Source organism: Phaseolus vulgaris, chromosome 8 (assembly GCF_000499845.2).
Source record: "Phaseolus vulgaris cultivar G19833 chromosome 8, P. vulgaris v2.0, whole genome shotgun sequence".
NCBI lineage: Eukaryota > Viridiplantae > Streptophyta > Magnoliopsida > Fabales > Fabaceae > Phaseolus > Phaseolus vulgaris.
In genome coordinates, this window is record NC_023752.2 from 33,628,628 (window position 1) to 33,650,750 (window position 22,123).

A 22,123-nucleotide genomic window follows, 5' to 3' on the forward strand; every position below is an offset into this window, starting at 1 on the left:
GAACCCCTCTCAAGTTGTATTTTGCTGTAATTGAGAGGGCGGTGAGTGCGGTGCTCGCCCAAGACCAGGACCAGGCTCAGAAGCCTATTTACTTCGTCAGCAAGGTGCTGCAGGGCCCGGAGGTGAGGTATCAGGCCTTGGAGAAAGCCGCGCTGGCTGTGGTATTTTCGGCGAGGAGGTTGCGCCACTATTTTCACAGTTTTACAATACTGGTGATGACCGACTTGCCCATCCAGAAGGTTCTGAAGAAGCCTGATGTAGCTGGGAGGATGGTGAAGTGGGCGGTGGAGCTGTCGGAGTTCGATATCAAGTATGAGCCCCGAGGTCCGATCAAGGGGCAGATTTTCGCGGATTTTGTGGTCGAGCTCTCGTCAGAAGCAGCGCGAGTTGAGGGGGATGATTTCTGTTGGGTGCTCTCGGTGGACGGATCGTCGAACCAACAGGGTAGCGGTGCTGGAGTCATCCTGGAAGGGCCCAACGGTGTGCTGATTGAACAGTCCCTGAGGTTTGCCTTCAAAGCCAGCAACAATCAAGCAGAATATGAGGCGTTGATCTCCGGAATCTTGCTGGCCAAGGAGATGGGAGCTAGGGTGCTGATGGCTAAGAGTGACTCGCTATTGGTCATGGGACAAGTAACAGGCGAGTTCCAGGCCAAGGATCCACAAATGGCGGCTTACCTGGAATATGTGCAGGAGTTGAAGAGTTCCTAAGTCTCCTTTGAAGTGGTGCATGTGCCCAGAGAGCAGAATGCCCGAGCTGACTTGCTAGCTAAGCTCGCCAGTTCGGGCAAGGGGGGTAGGCAGAGGACGGTGATCCAAGAAACTCTGAAGACGCCTAGGGCATTTGTGGCAGACCACCTGGTTCTTCAAATAAGCAAATCGATGGAGAAAGCGGCGAGGAGTCACAGGTCTTTGACTCAGGAAACCTTGAGATCGCCGAGAATAAGAGCATGTCGGGGGGAGAGGGTAAACATGACGCAGGTCTGCGCTACGCATGAGCCAGACACGTGGATAACACAATACCAGCGATGCCTGGCAGATGGCCTTCTCCCGCTGGATCCGACGGAGGCTAGGAAGATAAAGAAAAACTCCAGCAAGTTCACAATGATTGATGGCAAGTTGTATAGGTTTGGGTTCACACACCCACTCCTGGAATGTGTGCACGGAGAGAAATGTACAAGAATCATGGCCGAGCTCCATGAAGGGATATGCGGAAGTCACGTCGGGGGTCGAGCTCTGGCCGCGAGAACCCTCCGTGCAGGTTACTACTGGCCAACAATGAGGGAGGACTGCAAGAAGTATGCACAGTGTTGCAAGCAATGTCAGCAGCACGCCGATTGGCACAGAGCGCCTCCCGAAGAGTTGAAGTCGATTTACAGCCCCTGGCCGTTTCATACGTGGAGGATCGACATTCTGGGACCTTTCCCATTGGCGATCAGGCAGATGAAGTACTTGGTGGTGGCAATTGAATATTTCACCAAGTGGATCGAAGCAGAACCAATAGCCCAGATCACCGCACACAAGATCGAGAGCTTTGTGTGGAAGAACATCGTGTGCCGGTTTGGTGTGCCTAAGCGCCTGGTGTCAGACAACGGAACTCAGTTTGCAAGTCACCTGTTGAAGAAGCTGTGCGAAGTGGTGGGAATTCAACAGGTATTTGCATCCGTCGAGCACCCTCAGACAAATGGCCAAGTAGAGTCCGCCAATCGGGTATTGCTAAGAGGCTTGAAGAGAAAGCTGGAGAAAGCCAAGGGATCGTGGGCTGAGGAGGTACCCCGTATAGTTTGGGCGTACCACACCACCGAGCAGTCAGGAACCCAAGAGACCCCGTTTAGCCTGGTCTATGGATGCGACGCAATGATTCCAGTGGAAATCCAGGAGAGCTCGCCGAGATTCCAGAACTTTGTAGCGGAAGACTCGAATGAGGAAAGAAGGTTGAATCTGGATTTGCTGGATGAGGTCAGGGAGGAGGCGAGAGTAAAAGCCGAGCCAGTGAAAAGAAGGATTGAACGAAGGTATAACTCGAAGGTGATGCCAAGGCAGTTTAAAGAAGGCGACCTGGTGATGAGGAAGGCCCACCAGTACGAGATGGAGAACAAGTTGTCGCCTAAGTGGACGGGAACGTTCAGAATCACCGAGGCGCTCGGGAACGGTGCTTACCGCTTAGAAACTTTGGAAGGAGGGGCGATTCCTCGCACTTGGAACGCCACGCACCTCAAGTTATATTACAGTTGAAGCTTTGTAAGTAAAAACAAACGCGAAGAGTTTTTGCAAGCTTTCTGTTAAAACAGTTTGAAGGGGGCACTCTTTTTTCCCTAAGGAGGGTTTTTAATGAGGCCACCCAATAAAGAAGAGTTTTCAAAGTTTGAAGTGCTTTAGATTGCATGCTTGTTGTTACGAAAGTTTTAGAAAAAGACCTTGTCACTCCTATGTGATTCAAGGCAAGTTTGAAGATATGCTGCATGCTTTCTAAAAGGTTTTTAAGTCCCCATCGCTTTTCGGCGATTGGCGGCATCAGTTAAAGTTAAAAGTCCTCATCGTCTTTCGGCGATCGGAGGCACCAGCAACGTTTAAAAGACCTATACGCCCTCGCGCGTCTTGAGGCGAGAAAGAGATAAAGTCCTCAGTGCATCCAAGGGGGAGGAGATGTACACCCTGGGCAAGTTGAGGCACCAGATAAAGACCTCCTCAACTTTGTGCGAGTGCAAGCGAGAACAAGTTAAAAGTCCTCAGTGCATCCAGGGAAGAGGAGATGTAATCCCTGGGCAAAGTAGAGGCATCAGATCAAGTCCTTCTCGCCGTCGAGCGAGTTCAGGCAAGATAAAGACCTTCTCGTCGTCGAGCGAGTTCAGGCAAGGTAAAGACCTTCTCGCCGTCGAGCGAGTTCAGGCAAGATAAAGATCTTCTCGCCGTCGAGCGAGTTCAGGCAAGATAAAATCCTTCTCGTCTCGAACGAGTTCAGGTACGGTGTAGAGGGTGGAAGAAGTTTAAAGGATGGCTAAGGTAGGTTCGAAGAGAACGCCTAGCTATCCGGCTTATTGTTCTGAAACTCAGGGAGGTAGAGAAGGATCCGAAAGGCGCCTCTACCCCCAGATGAGGGAACAATGGCCAAGTTATGAAGGCAAAAGGAGGCTTACATCGCCGGGACCCGATGGCGGTCAGAGGAGATTCAAGCAATGGCAAGAGTAAGGGCCCATTCTGATGGAGCAGATCAGTTGATAGTTTGATCGAGTTTGAAGCAGTAAGTAAACGATAGAATCGCTAAGTTAATTTGTTTAAGCGGTCTCTACAAGGAGAAGCAAAGCAAACAGAAAGACCACATGTGGAAGCGGAAAAATTTATAATAAAGCTGTGCCAGTTCGAATACAGAGAAAAGAAAATTACAAGCAAAGATCGTGCAAAAGAAGATAGGCAAATAAGTGATGGAGGGAAGTGGCTAATCTTCAGAAGGAACGATCTTCCCATCCACCACTTCGTTACAAATCGACACCATGGAGAGGTCGAGCTCGGGGTACTGGCAGGCGACTTGCTCCAGGGCGGCGTCGAACCCAGCGGCGAGGACTTGGGCAGAGCTTAGTTCGAGCTCTTCATTTTGTTGTTTGAGCCCCTCGGTTTGCTGTTCCAGCTCGTCAGCTCGTTTCTTCAGTTCTTCAGTTTTCCCACGAGCTTGAACGAGGTCTTCAGCAACCTTTTTGCTTTCCTCCCGCGCTTGGGCCAGCTCTGCAACAGTTCTCTTGTTCTCCTCTCTAGCTTCGGCGAGCTTAGCCACGGCGTCATCCCTCTCCTTTTTGACCTTTCCAAGGAGAACTTCCCGATCAACCGACCTCTTTTCAAGGTTCTCTACCTTGGCTGCATCCGCTTTTATTGATGCCTCCAAGTCAGCCACCTTGAGCCGGTAGGGAACCAGCTTACTCTCCAGCTCGATCTTCTCTTGAGCTAGGAGGTGCAGTTTCTGGCGTAGATCGGAGGTCTCCTTGCGTGCAACCCTCAGCTCGGCACTCATGGCGTCCTCCACCCTTGAGTGGTCAATCTCCGCCATCATCAGGTTACAAGACAATTACAAGACAGCTTTTCCGCCTCGATCCTTATCAGGCGATTCTCCTCTTGGAGTGTGGAGATATCGTCTTGAAGTTTTTTGTTGGAGCTCTCCACAGCTTTTGTTATGATAGAGGGGAGGTCTCTGCCATCACTTTGAGTTTAGCCGTGAAGGGCCCCCAGATTCCTTTGACCGCGACGGGAAGGCTTGCAGCCGCTGTTGGTGGAGGTGCTGAAGGAGCCTGGTGCTGACTCTCACCACCACCCTCTTGAATTGGTTGATGAAGTTGGGTTTCCTGGCATGGTGGTGAAGAGGGGGACTCGGTTATGAGTATGGGTGAGTTGTGAGCGCCTTCATCCCCACCTGGTGCAGCTTCAGCGATTGAGGCAGTTGAAGGAGGACCCTCTCCAGCAGATACGAATGGCGTGGAGGCGCTAGGAGGGTTCTCCATGAAGTTGGGCTCGTTGCCTTCAACCGCAGGAAGCGCAGCTGCCAAGGGCATTGCTTGGACCGGCGGTGTTGGAGCTGGGGGAGAGGGCGGTGTTGGAGCTGGGTGAGAGGGCGGCATTGGTCTTGGGAGAGCAGGTGGTGAAGAAGGTGCCACCCTTCTCCTTTTGGTAATGAGGTCGTCCTCAGTCGCCTCATCATCCTCATCCTCGTCTTCTTGAACCACTTGAGGAGTTTTCCTCTTTGGTTTCTTTAAGACGAGCTTCTTTCGTTGAGGGGCGGGCAGTGCCTCTAGAGGAGCTGGGCCTTGAGGGGGCGATCTGCCCTGGGCAGCAGCGATCTCCACCACCGAGTTTGGCACGGTTTGAGAACCCGACGCCAATTTGTGGGTTCGGGCGAGCGCCCTCAGTTCAGCCAATTTGCCTTTGCCCAACATGAGATCTGCACAGTGCAAAAATATACAAGTAAGCGCGAAGGCAAAAGTAAAATATACGAGTACGGGTGCGAACGATACAAACAAATGGTGCAGGAAATAAAAACCAAGTCTTGATCATTTTGGCGCACTTGGACGAACTTTCCCTTCCAATCTTTGTAAGATTGCTGGAAGATAGAGAGGATCGATCTCCCAGCAATTTCGTTTAAGCTCACCCAGGGGCGGTCTCCAGGATTCTTAGCCTCGAACAAGAAAAGGAAGACGTCTACCGAGGCCAGTAGTCCCAAATGCGCACACATGATTTGGAATGCCCGCACGAATGCCCAGCTGTTGGGATGGAGCTGGGCAGCAGCGATGTTGAGCTCAGTTAATAATTCCCATTCGAAACGAGTGAAAGGAAGCCTGAGTTTCACCTTCTTGAAAAGGGTGGTATAAACGAAGCAGAACAACTCGTCGTTGTTCCCCTTGTCATCTGCGCAGATTGGCACGTCGGGAGGGCAAGGCAGCACTGTTAGTCTATCGTCATGCTCCTTGTGGAACGAAAGGTTGGGTTCGTACCCTTTCTTCAACCGTAGCACCGCCAACGCAGAGTTGACTGAAGAAGTCTCCTTCAGCAAAGTTGGGGTGGCCCATGGGTAGAGTTTCTTGTAGTCTGGAGTGGGAATGGGGGCTCCTCCAACGACTGGTGGAGTTGCCTGAGCAAGGTTGGGACGAGAGGTTGCAGGCCTCTAAGCCTGGGAAGAGGGAGCACCAGATGCTCGCGGTAGGTTATGCGCTTGGGATGGAGGGTTTCGTGATGAAGGAGGAGGATTCGCGGTGGTTTTTGTACGAGCCATCGCGGGAACTGCAAAGGAAAAAGAAAAAAGAAAGATGAACGAAGGTTGTAGAGATCGACTCGATTGTGGACGAAGGATGAAAAACGAACGAACGAGAGTTCGTTGTGATGAAAGTAATGGAAGACGAAGCCCTAAGTTACGAAAAGGGAGGAGAAGAAGAAACAACCCACAGCGTATGCACCAGACAGATAAAGGATGATGCGAATCGGTTAAAATGCAGCAAGTATCAACAGAAGAAGTAAAAGAGGTACCTTTCGATGATCAGATGAGCGTTGAAGGGAGTTGGAGATTGAGGGAGCTGAGAAGCGCTGTGGGTTTTGCAGAGAAAACTCAGAGCGTTTTGAGAAGGCAGAGAGATGATGAAACAGTAAAAATGAAAGGGTTTAAGGGTTTTTCAAACGTTTTTGGAAGCGCAAACGACAGCTAAAGACGACCGTTGATGAAGCCACGTGTCGAGCGATTGGAAAAAGGTGTTTGGTGGAGCGTCAGAGAAGCAGAGGGTACGAGCGTTTGGAATTCTGTGCCAGCACCACGCAGATCGGCAGTGACGTGACCTCTTAGTCTTTTCGCTGGACAAGTCTTCGCTTAAGACTCGGGGGCTTGTGTACCGCCCAGGTGGTCGGAAGTGATGACGTGGCAGCAAGCTATTATATAGGCGTGTTAAACGGGGCACCTGGCTGGCAGAAGGGAAGGAAGTCGGGGGGCTCGTGTAGTCGCCAGTTATTAAGTTGGCGTGCTCCGATCTCTAGCATACCTAAACCGGCGGTCACCGGGTTTGAGATGAAGTCGCCGGATGCGAACCCAGGCGACCAAGTGATTAGAGATCGCCGAAAGAAGGACATCGCCGAAGGATCAGGGAAGCTTGGTCCAGGCTTTCGAAGCAGAGGATGAAGTCGTCAGATAGTCATTCCCTAGGTAGCCAGAGGTTGAGGTCGAGGAACAGCTTACCCGAGCATGCACGATGAAGTAAGTGAAGTAGATCATGATGGCGGCCGGCGAGACCACAGGGAAGGTGTGTATGAAGACACCCGTACTCGCCACGCAGAAGAGATCACGCTCCAAGACAGTTATGCGCTGAGTTGCTTCTTGCATAAGTAACTTAGCCAAAGGCCTGAAGAGTAAGAGGTGACGCCCAAGTCAAGGATGCTCCAGATGGTGACACGTGTACAGCTGGATGCGAGCCACGTGTCCAGATGTGTAACTGTCAGGAGAGAGAAAGTGCACAGGTATATAAGAGATTCTAACGAACTTCTGAGGTACGCGCGTTTTAGAATACTTCTTTTACGCTTGCGAGAACTTGAGTACGCTGAGAGAGAATTTTGCACGGTTCCTGAAAGTTCTTAGTTTTCTCTTAGTATTTTTTGGTGGTTCAGTCGCTGACTTGGGCGTCGGAGCGTGATCGGCCGCAGCGGCGCCGTTCTGTCTTTTGCAGGTTCTTGAGGTGAATCAAAGCGAAGGACGGAAGCTAACACGGCGCAAAGTCGATCCAGATTCGACGAGGCAAGGCTCTTGCGTCTTGGTCAACAGGCAGGATCAAGATGCGCCTCAGGGTCCTCCATCCCTGTGAAAATCACCTTGGGCCCCGTGAATGTGTTGGGGATCACCGTCTCCAGAATCGTCTATGAGAACGGTGTCGAGAATTCTCTCTGTGGAGTGACAAGCTCAGGCTCGTCTATGTCGCACCATCCGCGACGCAACTTTTCATTTGCACGGTGGAGCTCTTCATTTCTCGTCTGAGATGCCGCGAGCTCTGCTTGCATGCCCTCTTGCTCCACTTTTGACGCTGCCATTGCTTCTTGCAATCCCTGCATCATACCCATGAGTTGTTGCATGGTCATCTCTTCACTCCTAGCACGTGCGGGTCTCATTTTTCGGTTTATGGAAACCTTCCCAATTGTCGTGCAACTTGAGAACTGGAATTGGTGAACTGTACTTGTGATGGGACTCATGTTTTAAATCGGCCCCACGGTGGGCGCCAAATGTTTCGGTCGGTTGACCAGGATCGTCTCTGTGCGTGACTTGTCCTTGCGAGCTAGGACACCTTCGTTCTGCTCTGTCCGTGAATACCTGAAAAGAAGTGGACAAAGGGGCGCCCTCGCAGCCGTTTGCACTCCGACGATCAAGTCAGCTAGCGAGAAACATCAAAGGGACACACCTCCGTATCGGAACACCGTGAATGGATGCTCTAAAGGTGGTCAAATAACTGAATACTGAATGCTTTCTTCCCTAATTGCTTGTGCGTACAGTGGGTGCGCGAGCAAAGCAACTAGGTTTTGTGTGTGTGTAAACTGTGAGAATTAGGTCCAAAACTCGGATCCCTGTCTCAAACGTCTAAAACCCCTTTTAAACACATCCCGCATTTAAAGCGTCTTAAAGCGCATTTAAAGCGTATAAAAACGTTCAATGCATTTAAAACCTTTAAAGCATTTAACGTGCTTTAAAGCGTTCGAAACGTAAACTAAATTAACGCGTACCTTAGCAAACTTTCGGGGAAACTGATATACCTTGATGTTTCAATGTTTTCTGCTATGTGTTCTTCTGACTTGATCACTACTCTTCGTGGAGGGCCTTACAACATCGTAACCCAACTTAGGGATAATCCATCGTCTAAGTCCTCCTTCTTTGAGTGCAACTGCGCAAGGGGTGACTTTCTGGGTGCCAACTCATGCGCCCCAACCTCTAGTCACTCACCCTAGGAGTGTATCTACCTTCCTCTCGTACCATGCACGTGGTTCTCCCCTAGGCGTGGCCCTCTCATGGGTCGTATCTGTCCCAGGGTCTCCCAGCGGTGGCGTGGGTACTTCACGAGTCAGATTACCCCTTACTGGTACTAGAACTGTGGCCTTGAAGCCACCTTTCTCTTCTCTTTATTACTGTTCTGAGGTACTGAGGCCTCTCGCAGTGTCGCCCCCTCCACGGTCTTTCCTACCCATGGGTATCGGGGGTGACATTGTCGACGCCTTGTCTTGGCAACGCCCAATCTTGGCGACGCCTCATCTTGGCGACGCCTCATCTAGGCGACGCCTACACCTGGCAACGCCTCACCTTGGCGACGCCTTCAGTGGTCAACCTGTTGACTTTCCTCTCTTGGACCCCCTTGAGGGGTCCTAACACACGTTGACTTTGACTTTGGTCAACGCTCGGGGACGAGACGGTACAGATAAATATTGTAGTTGTCATGAAATATTAATTACGTGAATTTGTTATATAATATTAGATTTTCTTTTATGAGTGTGTAAGAAAATTATTTTAATTAATAAGGACGATATAAAAGTTTGTATGAATGCCAGTATAAATATGGGTCCCGATTTTTGGACAACTCTAAATGAGTTGCTCCACCATACAACTGCCAACGTGGCAAAACAAATATTATTTTATTTGAATTGTGGGGTCCAAGCAAAATCTGAAATTTAGTGTTTAGGGTGCGGTAGAATGTGAAATTAGGTTTTAAGAAAGGGGTTGAAATTAGGTTTTAAGAAAGGGGTTGAAATTAGGTTTCTTCTTCTCCACCACATCGTCTTCTCCACCACATCGTCTTCTCCACAAAATCGTCTTCTCCACCACATCGTCTTCTCCGCAAGCTATTTGTTCCAAGTTCTCCGCAACCTTTATGTGCAGCGGCGTTCGTGGTCGTCGTAGGTGCATCTATTTTCAGGGTGGCTTGGCGGTGGTGTCGTCTTCGATATCCTCCTTCCACGGTGGTTGGGCGGCGGTGTCATCTTGGACATCCTGTTTTCACGGTGGTTGGGTGGCGTTCTCCTCTTGCACATCCTGTTTTGAAAGGTAATACATTTATTTTTTTCATTTGTTTATTAAGTGAAACCTTGTTGTTGTGTGATTTTTGTTGTTGGGTCATTCCTGTTATTTGTCCTGTGGTGACCCTTGTATGAGCCAAAACAGATTTTTTTCGTATAGACTGTTAAGATAAATGTACATTCGTATTTGATGTTGGGTTTACTTTGTGGGTCTTTGTGGGTTTGTATTTCACTATTATTGTAGTATTGTTTTCATAGTAGCATGTTAGGATACACAAAGAAAAGGGATTGGTGGAGCAACTCATTTAGAGTTGTCCAAAAATCGGGACCCATTTTTCTGGAGTATGACTTGATTTTTTGTGGAAAATATTTTGTTGTTGGAAATATGTGTCTTACTGTAAAAATAATGCAGAGTGTTTGTTTGGAATGTTAGGTTGATGAGGTACCAAAATTTTTAAGAAAATTTTGTAATGTTGACATGGATAAGAAAGTTAAAAAGAGAGTGTTAGTGTTAGTGTTAGTGTTAGTGTTAGTGTTGATGTTGGTTGGGGAGGGCACTAGGTGGGGAGAAAGTGGGTTAAATCGGTTTTTTTATATAGGCCATCAAAGTAGGATAGTGTCAAGTAACCACAATGTTCACTGAATTTAGAGGGTTGCAGTATGTTGTGTCCCTAATAGGAGTATGTGGTGACCCACATGAGACTTCTTGCACAAACTTAACTGGGGAACTTTTTCTTGAAATTTCAATGGGGAGAAAGTGGATTAAATGAGTTATTTAGAGGCTATGAGAGTAGGAACCTGTGAATTAACCCCAAAATTTAGTAAAGTTAGAGACTAACAGTACATGGTGACCCTTCAGGGAATATGTGGTGACCCACTTCTTACTTCCTGCACAAACCCAATGAAACTTGTTATGGAAATATGAAGTGAGTGTTCATGTTTAGGGTTTGGGATGGGCATGATGTGGGGATAAAGTGTGTTAGATCAAGACTTTAGAGGGCATGAGTGTAAGGCAGTGACAAGTGAGCAGAAATCTAGTAAACTTAGAGGGTTGCAGTATGTGGTGACCCCAGTAGGAGTATGTGGTGACCCACATCACAGTTCCTGCACAAACCTAGCAGGGGAACTTTTTCTTGAAATGTCAATTGTGTTCATGTTGGTTAGGGAGGAACACGAGGTGGGGAGAAAGTGGATTAAATGAGTTATTTAGAGGCTGTGAGAGTAGGACCCTGTGAATTAACCCCAAAATTTAGTAAAGTTAGAGACTGACAGTATGTGGTGACCCTTCAGGGAATATGTGGTGACCCACTTCTTGCTTCCTGCACAAACCCAGTGAAACTTGTTCTGGAAATGGGAAGTGACTAAGTGTTGGTTGTAGTGGGCGATGAAGTGTGAATTGTTTCATTTTTAAAGATTGATGTTCTTTCATTGTTGTTTGGTTTTAAATAACGTATTCAATGTTGACGAACATGTGCAGACGTCTTACGTTAATGATAAAGACGATCCCAATGAGCAAGGCATACCTGAAGAGCAAGGTGTACACGAAGAGCAAGGCCTATCTGATGAGCAAGGTGTACCCAAAGAGCAACATGTACCCGAACAGGAAGACGTACCCGAAGAGTAAGACGTACCCCAAGAGCAAGACATACTCGAAGACCAAGATGGGGGAGAAGAAAAAAGTAACATATTCACCCGAGTGAAGCATAGAGCAAGGAAACATGTGAAGTCGGCTGTGATGAAATCACCATGGACTAGGTATGGAAGGGGAAAAAATGATTTTGTTAGTCATAATTGAAAGGGATCGTACATGACGTGTTTAGTACTTAAGTATGTTTATTACGAAGTAGTTGTTAAGAATGATATATGTTTATTTCATTGGGTGTAATGTGGTTAGAGAATTTAAGACATGTATTTAGCAACAACGTTGTAATTTTAGTAACTCTAATTTGGTTGGACTTTTTGAAGCTTTATTTAATTTTAATTGTCTTCCATTTATGTGGTTGAAGTGAACATATTTTTTAAATTTGAATGTATGGCAGTGTCAACACACATAAACTAAGTTCATAGAAGCTAAGAAGGACAAGTAACCAAAAAATTCACTTAACACATGTAATAAGCATTGTTCAAACATGTGCTTATAAATTATAAATACAATTTTGTATCCTTAATTACACAATAATAGTCTTCATTGTGCATGTAGCCATGTTTGTAAGATGTGGAAGTTTAAACCATCCTTGAACGTCAGATTCTATCTTCCTCCCTCTTATTCAATAACTCCAATTGTTTTGCATCTGAATATATTTTGAATATTGAAATGTGAATTATAATATTGGATATAGGACATTGTTTTTTAAGTATAGACAATTTTTGAAACTGTACCTAGAGTCGGTGGATCGCGTATTACTGGATGAGAACAACGAACTTCCTCATCAGATGGTGGACATATGTCAAATTTGAAAACCTATAGGCATGAATCAGATGGTGTACATATGTTAAATTTTAAAACCTATAGGCATGAATATTGTAACGAAAGGCACAGTTGTCTGTACTATAGTTATAATGAAAGCCACATACCTTAACAATGTTGTTTATGGTTATATATTAAGGTAGAATGTTCTTTGATTCGAACTAAATATGACTACCTATAACAATATTAATGATTTCATGAAATATGAAATGGACTTATTTGAAAAAAAAGTTTTATGGAAGATAAATACATTCTTTAGCACAAAGACTGATCCTACTGCAATTTGTGATCCAAATTCCGGATCTTTTAACTCCTTTGCATGTACACTTGCTCTAACTGTTCCTGTTGGATCCTGTAATAAAGATGTGTATAATAGTAATTTTTTTGTTGCATAAACTGAAAGGATCGAAAGAGTACATAAGGATGTAATCTTGACGAATGTGAACAATGTATTCAGGATGGAGTTTATGAATGACACATGTACAATTTTGTTATGTAATATTGAACAATTGTTGTACATGTTCAGCCACCCACATGCAATGACTAGTTGTATATGTTTGAATGAAAGTTTTTTTACCATATTCAAAATATTTTGTAAGATTACAGTGTACATGGTTATCCCGAAAATGCGGATAATTTATTCTAAATCGATCAATTATGTGAGTAGTATTAGCAGTCATGCATTTTCCCTCAATGGTTGCATTTTAGCTTCTACTAAAAAATTGGATTGGTCCAAAATGGTAAACTGCTCAAGGGGTCCACTTTAGGTTCTACTACAAAAATTGGATTGAGCGAAAACGGGGCAGTGCTGAAGGGGTTCATTTTAGCTTGCACGAAAATAATTTAGATTGACTGAAAATAGGCCAGTGCTGAAGGGGTCCATTTTAGCTTGCACAAAAAATTTTGGATTGAGCGAAAACGAGGCAGTGCTGAAGGGGTCCATTTTAGCTTGCACGAAAATAATTTGGATTGATCAAAAATAGGACAATGCTGAAAGGGTCCATTTTAGCTTGCACGAAATTTTTTGGATTGAGTGAAAACGGGGCAGTGCTGAAGGGGTCCATTTTAGCTTGCACGAAATTTTTTGGATTGAGCGAAAATAGTCCAATGCTGAAGGGGTCCATTTTAGCTTACACGAATTTTTTTGGATTGAGCGAAAATAGGTCAGTGCTGAAGGGGTCCATTTTAGCTTGCACGAAAATTTTTGGATTGAGCGAAAAAGGGGCAGTGCTGAAGGGGTCCATTTTAGCTTGCACAAAAATAATTTAGATTGATCTAAAATAGGGCAGTGCTAAAGGGGTCCATTTTAGCTTGCACGAAAATTTTTGGTTTGAGCAAAAATAGTCCAGTGCTGAAGGAGTCAATTTTAGCTTGCACGAAAATTTTTGGATTGAGCGAAAACGGGGCAGTGCTGAAGGGGTTGATTTTAGCTTACACGAAATTTTTTGGATTGAGCGAAAATAGGTCAGTGCTGAAGGGGTCCATTTGAGCTTGCACGAAAATTTTGGATTGAGCGAAAAAGGGGCAGTGCTGAATGGGTCCATTTTAGCTTGCACAAAAATAATTTAGATTGATCTAAAATAGGGCAGTGCTAAAGGGGTCCATTTTAGCTTGCACGAAAATTTTTGGATTGAGCGAAAACGGGGCAGTGCTGAAGGGGTCAATTTTAGCTTGCACGAAAATAGTTTCGATTGATCGAAAATAGGGCAGTGCTGAAGGGGTCCATTTTAGCTTGCACGAAAATTTTTGGATTGAGCGAAAACGGGGCAGTGTTGAAGGGGTCCATTTGAGCTTGCACGAAAATTTTGGATTGAGCGAAAAAGGGGCAGTGCTGAATGGGTCCATTTTAGCTTGCAAAAAAATAATTTAGATTGATCTAAAATAGGGCAGTGCTAAAGGGGTCCATTTTAGCTTGCACGAAAATTTTTGGATTGAGCGAAAACGGGGCAGTGCTGAAGGGGTCAATTTTAGCTTGCACGAAAATAGTTTCGATTGATCGAAAATAGGGCAGTGCTGAAGGGGTCCATTTTAGCTTGCACGAAAATTTTTGGATTGAGTGAAAACGGGGCAGTGTTGAAGGGGTCCATTTTAGCTTGCACGAAAATAATTTGAATTGATCGAAAATAGGACAGTGCTAAAAGGGTCCATTTTAGCTTGCACGAAAATAATTTGGATTGAACGAAAATAGGACAGTGCTAAAGGGGTCCATTTTTGCTTGCACGAATTTTTTTGAATTGAGCGAAAATAGTCCAGTGCTGAAGGGGTCCATTTTAGCTTACACGAAATTTTTTGGATTGAGCGAAAATAGGCCAGTGCTGAAGGGGAGTCCATTTGAGCTTGCACGAAAATTTTTGGATGGAATGTTGCTTAGGCATAGTATCATGAAATTTTGTCTTCCACGCTTTGATCGTAGTTGTTTATGTTTTACCCAAATACTTGGTAAAAAAGTTGCCAAATTTTGAACTTTAACTTAATATTGTTAACTTTAAACTTATTTTAGTGTAGCAAAATGCACAAATGTAAATACTTAAAACTTTTTTTTGACTAAGTCCAACGAACTAAGAACGAAGTCATACTTAACCACGAACGACCGTTAAATTAACATTCCACAGTATGTGGCACATGCTAATGGATCCTTTGGGTTTGAATACAAATAAAATCATTTCTAGAAAAACCTCTCATCATAATTACAAATGATGGAAACTAATTTTAAGTGTAATTAGAAGGTTTGTTGCATCATATGGTACAACAATATCCGTCTTCAATTCTCAGCATTATAAAGTTCGCACATTGTTCAACTCAATGGAAGTGTATGTAATCCATTATGTTTCTACAGTTATGAATGCTCCTAGGATACACTAAAACATGTAATGAATAACTACACAATTGCAGAACAAACAGCTTCACATGCAACGCACTCTCAACCACCATCATTCTAATGTTCCACGAAAGTTGAACTCCCTCAACACATTTTCTCTTTCTGCATTATGTGCATCAAGGACCCAATTACAAACCATTTCTTGACGGAATGCTTGAAGCTCGTCCTGAAATTAATTTTGAAAATCAATTTTCAGTGCAGAATAAAACTTATAACTTGTACTCTACTAGTGAAGGGAACAAATACGTACGTTATTGTATTCAGGCATCGTCTTCCCGTCATAGTCAGCCATACCATTCCACAGCTCAATATATTTCAAAACCAATACTTAACAATTATAACTACATAAAGAAAAGCACATAAAAATATTTACATATGAATATGCATAAAAATAACAAAAAGTTTTCATTTCAATACTAACCCGTTTGGCTGTATAGGAAGTTTTTGTTTGACTACCTTGATGGGGGGACTATCCACCCCAACCAACACACACTTCACATTTCCAGAATAAATTTGCATTGGTGTGTACAGGAAGTCTAATGTGGGTCACCACATGTTACTACTTGGGTCACCACATACTGCAATCCTCTAAGTTGAGTGAATTTGTCATCAGTGGACACTGCTCTTCACTCATGGACTCTCAAAACCTGATCTAACTCACTTTCTGCCCGCATCATGCCCACCCCAACCAACATGGACTTCACATTTCCAGAATAAGTTTGCACTGGGTCTGTACAGGAAGTCTAATGTGGGTCACCAGATGTTCCTACTTGGGTCATCACATACTGCAATCCTCTAAGTTGAGTGAATAATTGCTCACTTGACACTGCCTTGCACTCATGCCCTCTAAAGACCTGATCTAACACACTTTCTTCCCACGTAATGCCCACCCCAACCAACACGCACTTCATATTTCCAGAACAAGTTTGCACTGGGTGTGTACAAGAAGTCTAATGCGGGTCACCACATCTTCCTACTTGGGTCACCACATACTGCAATCCTCTAAGTTGAGTGAATTTTTGATCACTGGATGCTACCCTACACTCATGGACTCTCAAAACCTGATATAACACACTTTCTGCCCACATCATGCCCAACCCAACCAACACTAACACGCTCTGCACATTTACATAATAAGTTTGCACAGGGACTATGCAGGAACTATAATGTGGTCACCACATATTCCTACTAAGATCACCACATACAACAATGCCCTAAGTTGAGTGAATTTGTGATCTCTGGACACTACCTTACACTCATGGACTCTAAAATCTGATCTAACGCATTTTCTGTCAACATCACGCCCAACCAAACCAACACCAACACGCACTTCACATTTCCAGAATAAGTTTGCAAAGGGACTGTGCAGGAAGTCTAATGTGGTCACCACATATTCCTACTAGGGTCACCACATACAACAAACCCATTGAGTGAATTTGTGATCACTGGATACTGCCCTACACTCATGCTGCATACTGTGATTTCGGTATATAGATGGATAAAAACAACTCTACATACATGGATAACAACAGCTCAACAAAAAGGATATGGTGCAAACTATGTTTCTTCATATTTATTGGGTTTATTGAACGGTTATCCAACTGTATATAACTAGGGCCAAAATCACAGGAAAAAAAGTATTGTTGGAAATCATTAACCGTAAAATTGGAAACAAAAAGATCTTATTGTAGTATGACATTTTACCCCATGGGCATGTTTGGTTGCACTCTGCTGCCCTGCTTCACAGAAATAACATGTTTTATACATACAGAGATGCAAAGTCACACATTCATATTTTTACAAACATGCTATACAAAATTAAGAGCATCTCATGGTAATTTCTTAAATATAGATTACAAATTCATATTCTCATTCCCTTTTGTCAACCACACTCTGTTTTTCAGCATTTTATAACAATGATTGGTTAAAAAGTATTTACTGCTTAGAACTGTCTATGTCACATCTAGGTAACAAACAATTACAATGGCATTGGACTCAAGCTTCAAAGCTTAATGTAATGTTTATTTTGCATCAGAGTATTGACAACATGATGCCAGCTTCCACAGATTTTGGAGTTGCAATCACTTAATGACTTGGGGTTTTCTGAAACATATGTGAGATGTTTGCAGGTATGGTATTAAATTATACCTGAAAGTGTATGCCAAATGTTGAGTACTATAAAGAAAACCTTTGATTTGTTATGCTTTGTATTTTCTCAACCAATATATTACATGCTACAATGCGTGACAAATTTCGGAGGTTGTCAACAGCATGAAAGACCTAATACATATATGTGCACAACACAGAGTTGGGGTAATAAGTAATTTGCGTGTAGTTTTTATGATGAGGTTACCCTATCGTGTTCTATTTTCAATTAATCTAGTTGTATGAAACTGTTTTAATTTGGGCTTGTGGAATTATATTCTTACATTGGCCATTAGTCTTGCCTGCAAAGTGTTTCAAACAATTATCCTCTACTAACAACAACCTCAAAGCTCAACATGCAATAGATGCAGGAAATGGAGCACATGTCAAATGTTCATGGTCTCCCAACTTATACAATCACACTCAATAAGCTGATGGACTCTAAAAATCTTATCTAACGCACTTTTTGCCCACATCATGCCCACCCCAACCACATATTCCTACTAAACCCTAAACCAACAATTACCAAACTCGTTTGTTTAACGATTAGAACATACAATTTATATGCTCTAACTTCATCACTGTGAAAAAATTTATCAATTTTATATCAATGTGTCTAGTAATAACAACAATACCAACAGTTCAACATTCAAGGAAGAAAAGCTTCAAACTTCCTTCAACACGAAACTCAAACTAAAATTGAATCAAAAGAGGCTCTACAACAACATCAAAATCACACAACAATGTTTCACTTCATAATAAATTGAATCAAAAATATATTATCTTTATCACCTAACCACCATGAAAAGAGATGGAGGGTGTCCACCGAGCAAACACCGGTCGACGACGGCAACGAAGAACAAGACCACGGAACCACGACACAGGAAACCAATACAACAACAAACTGCAAGAGGGAACGATGCACTGGAGAACCACGAGACCTTTGCGAAGAAGAAATTCAAAGAGGGAACGGTGCACTGGTGAACCACGGGACAAAAAGAAGAAGAAATTGAAAGAGGGAGAGTTCAGCCACCAAAAGAAGAAGAAATTGAAAGAGGGAGAGTATCGTAACCCTAATGGAAATTTGAACCAAAGATTAAACCTTTTCAAAAAAAAAATTGTGGACCCCACAACAACAATTTAATATTTATTTTTTTACCACATGTGCAGTTGTACACTGGAGCAATGAGATAAGCGGTTGTTCAACCAACATTTTCCTATTAATATATAGTACTCGAGAGGAAAGAGGTGCAGCTTTAGAAATGGAAAGAAGTAGGCAAACTCATTATCATTGGTCACTTGCAACAACAACTTTGGAAGATGATAATTTGTTTTTGTTTCAGTATTTATTTAAAAATAGTAATGGTTATTTGAAGTAAAACAGGAAAAGCAATATTTAAAATGGTTAAGAGGCTATAATTTTGCTATATCTATGTGGAAATAAAAGAAGAAATTAGTAAAGTAATTATGTGTTATCTAGGAAGGGTTTAGGGTATTAATCGGTGGAAGAGGAAGTTAATATAAAGTTATGAAAAACAAAGAAAAGGAAAATGGAGAAAGAAATTTATAGTCCTAAAGAAATGGCTGTATGATGATTTTGTCCTTTGGTCTTCGCCTCTTTCTGATATGATGGTGAAACTCAGGTTGCCAAGGCAGAAGATGGGTGCGGTGATCTAAGAAATGCCTGAAGACCCAATTCCTCAAACCGAAATCCTTAACCTCACAAAACCGGTTGGCCCAGTCAGCAGGTTCAACCGCTTTGGTCCCTAAACCGGGTGCTCTATCCCTAGACCCAGCATTTTGCTTTTCCTTCCAATCTGCAACATAAGTTGCCACCCTCCTATAGAACTTCTGCTTAAACACTTTCCACACTTGGTACTTGTAATGGTTAATCACAATCTTACTTTTGTCCGCATCCACAGCCACAAATGGCGCACTTAGATGGAAGTGGTGCACTACATTGATCAAACTCTGGTTCAGTGCCTCGGGTCTCACTATGCTCTTGTGCCTCTCACTTCCACTTAATCGACATGTGTACCCCATCGCTACGCCTTCTTTTGGTACTTCTCGCCGCCCCGAAGGCCCAAAACTATAACACAGTGTCCTAATCTCACCAACGTTCTCTCCGGGCTTTGCATGCTGCCAAATCACATCGGACAAGCCCCCTTTCATCCTTATATGGAAGAACTCATCCACGTCAATAAACGCAACCCACTTGCACGAGGACCGTGCCCGCAGGGCACAATGCGCAAACCCAGCTTCTTGTGTCTTCACCCAAGGCCACAGGTGTTGCGATATGTTGTAACCAACTCTTTGTAGGAAATAAATCACGTTTTCTATATCATCATCGCTGTTGTTGTCGTAGACATACCAACGTTGGACTCCGATTTTCGCATGGTACATTACCCACTCTTTCAAGAACCGAGCTTGGTTGCGGAGCATGGTGCATATACAAATCTCATAAGCCTTTTTCTTCGGCGTATTGTGTCGTGCACAAAGCCCAGGACGAGCTATGGAAGGAAATATTACTGTGTCTCTCGTCTGAATCGTCACTTTGATGGAGTGGGCCTGGCCTATTAAGATGCTTTTTGGTGTTCTGCACCTTATGATCTCCTGTGCACCTGATATGACCTCAGTTTTAAGAAAGAATTTGGGTTTGGTGAAATCCCAGCCGTAGATACACTGGAATCTGGAGGGTTCTATGAGTCTCTCGGGTCGAAGATTGAGGCCCTTGACGAAGACGAGGGTGGTGTTGTCGCGGTCGAAGAGGGCTTCGTACACGAGTGGGGTCCAGTGGTGAGTGGATGAATCTTTGGTGGGAAGGACGCCGTCTGATTTTATGAAAATCGAGACCGTGTTGCCACGCGGAGGGAGCGCGCACCGCACGATCTGCTCGTGGAGGCGTGCAATGTGGAGCTGAATGGGCGGCTGAGTGAGCCTGGAAGTTGAGTCGGCGGAGAAGTAGAGGCAGAGAAGGTCGTGTTTGCTGTGGAAGCGGAAAGAGGGAGGGTAGTTTAGGAAAATGAGAACCTGGTCGGGAAGCATGACGGTTTCGCGGATGGTGATTGTGGCGTGAGAGGTGGTGGGTGGAGTTTCCCATCTGAACAGGAGCGGTGATTGTGAGTCGTTGAGGGGGTAGAAGAAGAGGGTGGTGAAGAAGATGGAAGAGACGAGCAGGAGTAGGGTAGACCAGAAGAGCGCCCTCCATGAAACGATGCCGTTGCGCTTCCTACGTTCTTTCATGGCGGGAGAGTCCCCAATGCTCTTTGTGTTGTTCCTTCATGTCATTCATTTTTTACCAACGAAGAAGGATTTCTGTTTTTCTTTGTCTCCAGGAACAAGAGAAGACGAAGAAGGAGAGTAAATAGCGGGCATTGAGAGGAAGAAAAAGAGAGACCATATTTCCTCTGCGTTGTGCCGTGTATGTCGGTGTCTTCAAATCCTGCGTTACATGCACATCATCTTCTACTAATTACCCACTTTCAAATGCTTTCTCACTACATCTCTATTCAACACGCCACAAATATTTCCTTTTTCTTTAAATAATTGTTAAATTATCAAAAATTTACGTTCAAGCTCTAAAAACGATTCACTTCAATTTCCTAATACAAATCAATTTTATACAATCTTCTAACTTCATAAATCATATATTTAATAACTCAAAATCTAAATATTAATATATTATTATTTTAATATCTAATACACAATTTATATTGTATAGCCTTTATGACAGATATATTCTCATAAAGTATGTAGTATTATCTTTTTCTTATGAGAACAAAACATACTCAAAAATAAATTATTTTATATGAATATTTTTGTTTCTTTAAGATATTCATTAAAATATTAGCTAACTATTCAAAAATGCATAAATTTTAATAAATACTTAAAACTAAAAATTCCCTTCACGATTTATAATGATATTATATATTGCAAGTTAACTAAAATTAATATAAAATAAAATAAATTATTAAATTAAAATCGATAGACACTAGCTTAATGGATTAATGAATATTCTTTTATCATCCTTTTCTATCATAGAGCTTTCTTGATGTAATTTGATCCTGCCGACAACTCGAGCGTGGAGGAATTGCCTTGTCGCTTGCTTGACCAGCCTCTGGCAACTATGCTATCTGCAGCAACACTCTTAGAACCTCCTCCTTGGGAACTCCGAACGCAACCTGCAAACACACAGACGGCGCCTCTAGCGGCCGTTTGCACTCTGACGCTCAAGTTAGACCACAGAATCACTAGAAAATAATGTGTGTAAAAAACAGTGTGTATTTCTCTCTGATCCTCTTTTTATCCCCCTCTGTGTCTGTGCCTAACAGAATTCTGCTACGCTGTCCTCTGCGCGTGTCAGAATTCTGTTATGCTTTTGTACGAAAACGTACCACAGTCAGGGTCGTGGGTGTTTGGGTTTTCTGCCTGTACCTTTCACGACACGGAGTGCACCTTTATCTGGGTCGCGCCCCTCTCAGACAGTGACTCGTGGAGGCATGCAACTCGCATCTAACCGTTCACGTGCCTCCACCTGAAGGGCTCTAGCGCATCTCTTGTGCGCCTAAGTTATTCCCTTGCGGAGTAACTTAGCGCGTTTCTTCCATCTGGGTGAAATCGCACATTCCCAGGAGAACGCCAGGTGTGGCTGGACTAGGCACACTCACCAAGCATTGCTCTCTGCATACACGATTTCCCCTTCACGATGCCATGCACGTAATGGGTTGAGAGAGTAACCAATCACTGACCGGTTTACTGACTCCCTCAGGCCACTCTCGTGCACGACTATACCGACGAGGAGCTCTTCTTTCTCTGAGGTATGATCATGCGAGGTCCATGCGTAACGCTCTCGCTAGGAATCTCAGTCCCAATTTAACTGCGTGTAACACGAAACCCCGATGACTGATCGGTGCTCTATTGCTTCTCGCGTTCTCCCCCGGGTGTTTATCTTGGAACTGATCTGTCGGTGGCCACTCGGTTACTGACCACCGATCTCCATACCGGGGAATCTCCTCCATGACTACTCTGCCACCTGATCCACGTGTCACCTGTTTATCTTGGAACTGATCTGTCGGTGGTCACTCGGTTACTGACCACCGATAACCATACCGGGTGATCTCCTCCCCG

General features: G+C 44.0%; 3 protein-coding genes across 3 annotated transcripts; all 3 read right to left on the bottom strand.

Moving 5' to 3' along the window:
- Window positions 1-3,435: 3,435 nt before the first annotated feature.
- LOC137824980 (uncharacterized) lies at window positions 3,436-4,038 on the bottom strand. The gene has a single exon (XM_068630654.1). The coding sequence runs from the start codon at window positions 4,036-4,038 to the stop codon at window positions 3,436-3,438; it is 603 nt and encodes a 200-aa protein (XP_068486755.1).
- Window positions 4,039-4,159: 121 nt separating this feature from the next.
- On the bottom strand, window positions 4,160-4,918 carry LOC137824981 (vegetative cell wall protein gp1-like). Its single transcript, XM_068630655.1, has one exon. It carries the CDS (start codon window positions 4,916-4,918, stop codon window positions 4,160-4,162), a length of 759 nt encoding a protein of 252 aa, XP_068486756.1.
- Window positions 4,919-18,492: 13,574 nt separating this feature from the next.
- Window positions 18,493-20,247, bottom strand: LOC137825869 (glycosyltransferase family 92 protein RCOM_0530710). The gene has a single exon (XM_068631664.1). The coding sequence runs from the start codon at window positions 20,237-20,239 to the stop codon at window positions 18,569-18,571; it is 1,671 nt and encodes a 556-aa protein (XP_068487765.1). The 5' UTR covers window positions 20,240-20,247; the 3' UTR covers window positions 18,493-18,568.
- Window positions 20,248-22,123: the final 1,876 nt, after the last annotated feature.

What these genes read in the sequence shown, in the direction of transcription:
- LOC137824980 (XM_068630654.1), bottom strand. Translation starts at nt 4,038, where the DNA reads ATGGCGGAGATTGACCACTCAAGGGTGGAGGACGCCATGAGTGCCGAG.
- LOC137824981 (XM_068630655.1), bottom strand. Translation starts at nt 4,918, where the DNA reads ATGTTGGGCAAAGGCAAATTGGCTGAACTGAGGGCGCTCGCCCGAACC.
- LOC137825869 (XM_068631664.1), bottom strand. Translation starts at nt 20,239, where the DNA reads ATGAAAGAACGTAGGAAGCGCAACGGCATCGTTTCATGGAGGGCGCTC.